This window comes from Trachypithecus francoisi, unplaced genomic scaffold (assembly GCF_009764315.1).
Source record: "Trachypithecus francoisi isolate TF-2019V2 unplaced genomic scaffold, Tfra_2.0 Lachesis_group21, whole genome shotgun sequence".
NCBI classification, from domain to species: domain Eukaryota; kingdom Metazoa; phylum Chordata; class Mammalia; order Primates; family Cercopithecidae; genus Trachypithecus; species Trachypithecus francoisi.
In genome coordinates, this window is record NW_022681467.1 from 31,590,282 (window position 1) to 31,592,913 (window position 2,632).

The 2,632-nt window shown below is 49.7% G+C and overlaps 1 protein-coding gene across 1 annotated transcript; it reads right to left on the minus strand.

Annotated features, from left to right (window-relative positions):
• Window positions 1–668: 668 nt before the first annotated feature.
• LOC117068722 lies at window positions 669–1,874 on the minus strand. Its single transcript, XM_033186284.1, has one exon. The coding sequence runs from the start codon at window positions 1,622–1,624 to the stop codon at window positions 1,289–1,291; it is 336 nt and encodes a 111-aa protein (XP_033042175.1). The 5' UTR covers window positions 1,625–1,874; the 3' UTR covers window positions 669–1,288.
• Between the last annotated feature and the right edge of the window lie 758 nt (window positions 1,875–2,632).

Consider the following 2,632-nt stretch of genomic DNA (forward strand, 5'->3'; position numbering starts at 1 on the left):
CAAAAGTATTTCCTATGAATTTTAGCAAAAAGATATTTACAAAGTGGTATTTTACTACCTCTACATTTAACATACATCGGGCACTTCTAAACATCTAGATAGACTAGATGCTTCAAGTAAGGAGTTAATTTGTCCACTATATACACAGCAGTCTTGAATAAACTGCAAACATGTGACAACGCTTATAATTTAAGTCTTCCAAATGTGAACATTCTGGCCTAGAACCCTTCCCATCTCCATCAACCCAGAAGACATCAAATTTTCAGAAGACAATCTTTCCTAGGACTTGTAAAACAAAATGTACAAAATATATTAGTTTAAACTCTACTTTTGTCATACACTGGCAACCTCTTTAACATCCAGAAAGACTAGATGTTGTCAATTAGGACTCGTCTGTCGTTTATGTACACTATATACACAGATAAGTAAAACAAAATGCACAGAGATAATGATTCATCTTGCCTCGCTGCAAGCAGGATGGCATAGAGCTCTCTGCACCTCCTCCTCTTCTCTCCTCCCCTGAACCGCTGCACAAACACAATGAGTATTACTCAACAGGTGATTTGGCCATTCCCCCCAAAAAACATTTCCTATGAATTATAACAAAAAGATATTTACAAAATGTTATTTTGCTACCTCTAATTTTAACATACATCAGGCACTTCAGAACATCTAAAAATAGACATTTCAAAAAAGCTTAGCATTGTCAACTACATACACAGTAGTGAGGAATAAAATGCACAATGGATAGAATATGAAAATGTCTTCTAAATATGACCAGTCTAGCATTAAACCTTCTCTTCCTTCTCACGTCTTCCAGCTCCATGTCATCTAACCCACTTAACGTGGACATATCGCTTCCAGAGGCCGTCTAACAACTTCATTTCCAAAAGTCACGTCTCCAGAAGATCTTCATCTCCAGAAGACACGTATTTTCTATGATTTCTTTTAAACAAATGAGAATTTACAAGATGTGTGACTTTCTAACTTTATCATACGTCGGCAACCTCTTTCCAACTAAAAGGGCTAGATGTGACAAATGTTTTCTATTAAAAGGTTGGGGTGGAGTTGAGAGCAGCTTTTTCATATTATATACACAGGCCTTCCAAAATCGGCCAGTAAATCTTCCCAGAGGGTGGCGGGCATTTCCAACGGGTCAAACGTGGCCTGTCATTCTACCATTTCTCTCTGCCGACAGCAAAGTCTGGTAGAACGAAGACCAACTGCCCGATGGCCGCTAATCGTTCCACCCGTCGTCGTTCGGGACTTCGCTCACCTCCCAGGCCCCTTAAGGCCTTTGTCCGTTGTCGTCAGGACTAAGTAGGTTTCGCCCAATGGCGACAGAGTGGTCACCCGGGAACCGGATCTGCGCGACTCCGTGGCCTAAAGAGGCAGCCGAGCCTGCCTGCGTTCCTAGGCCGCCTTCCTGGGCCCTACACGCCCTAATGGCCTCCGCCGCGCGGCGTTCGAGCGGCCGCCATGCTTCCCGGCCCGCCACGCCCGCCGCCGCCCAAAGGCGCTGCGTCCCGGCCGCTCTGCGGGCGTTTCGTTGAGGCCTGGCAGGCTTGGGCCGGGAGACCCGGCGGCCGGCCGGGTCCGGGCTGGGAGAGGCCGCCGCCGCCATCAGTCACCGAGGTGAGGTGGGGAAGAGAGGTTCGCTGCGGCTTCACGGCCTGGGCACAGCCAGTGGGCAGCCGCAGCAGAGGCCTCCGGTATCTGCATGGCACAGGGCTCGGCCTGTCCCGGGGCCCCCCACTTCACCCGCCGGCCCGGGGCCGGAGGGCCTGGAGGGCCCCGAAGGAGCGGGCCGCGTTCTGCGTCTCTCCGCGATCTCTGCCGACCGGAACTGACTTGGCAGTTCTCTGAGCTGGCGAGAGAGGAGCAGTACCGGAAGTGCCCTTGCGCTGGGAGCCCGCGAGCCATGGTTCCGGGTCTGCAATGTTCCGGCGTGGGAGTGGGGAATAGGGTGTGGTCACGTGGGGGTTAGGACGCCCTCCTGGCTTGCTCTTCTCAACGATAATTGCTACTGGCCTCAGAATTCCCTCAGCAAACGTTACTTCTCGATTTCCTTACTCCTCCACTGCTGGTTAAGAAGACTCCAATTTTTTTTTTTTGAGATGGAGTCTCGCTCTCGCCCAGGCTGGAGTGCAGTGGCGCGATCTCGGCTCACTGCAAACTCCTTCTCCCGGGTTCACACCATTCTCCTGCCTCACCCTCCCGCGTAGCTGGGACTACAGGCGCCTGCCACCACGCCCGGCTAATTTTTTGTATTTTAGTAGAGACGAGGTTTCACCGTGTTAGCCAGAATGGTCTCGATCTCCTGACCTCATGATTCGCCCGCCTCGGCCTCCCAATCCTCCCTGGGATTACAGGTGTGAGCCACCGCGCCCGGCCAGTCTCCAATCTTGCATTTATTCACTCATTTACCACCTGTTTACCGAGCACCTATGTGCCCCTAAGCACAGGGGAGTGCAGCAGTAAAGAAAAAAAAAAAAAACAGGAAAATTTCTGCTCTCCTAAAATTTACATTCTAGTAAGGGAAACAACAATAAACAAGATCCTTAAAATGCACAAAAGGGCAGATAGCGAAAGTGCTTTGGAAAAATAAAAATGAAAGAGGACTATGAAGTGC

Bases quoted from the DNA above. Each gene is read 5' to 3' on its own strand.
- LOC117068722 (XM_033186284.1), bottom strand. From the start codon at position 1,624: ATGGCGGCGGCGGCCTCTCCCAGCCCGGACCCGGCCGGCCGCCGGGTC.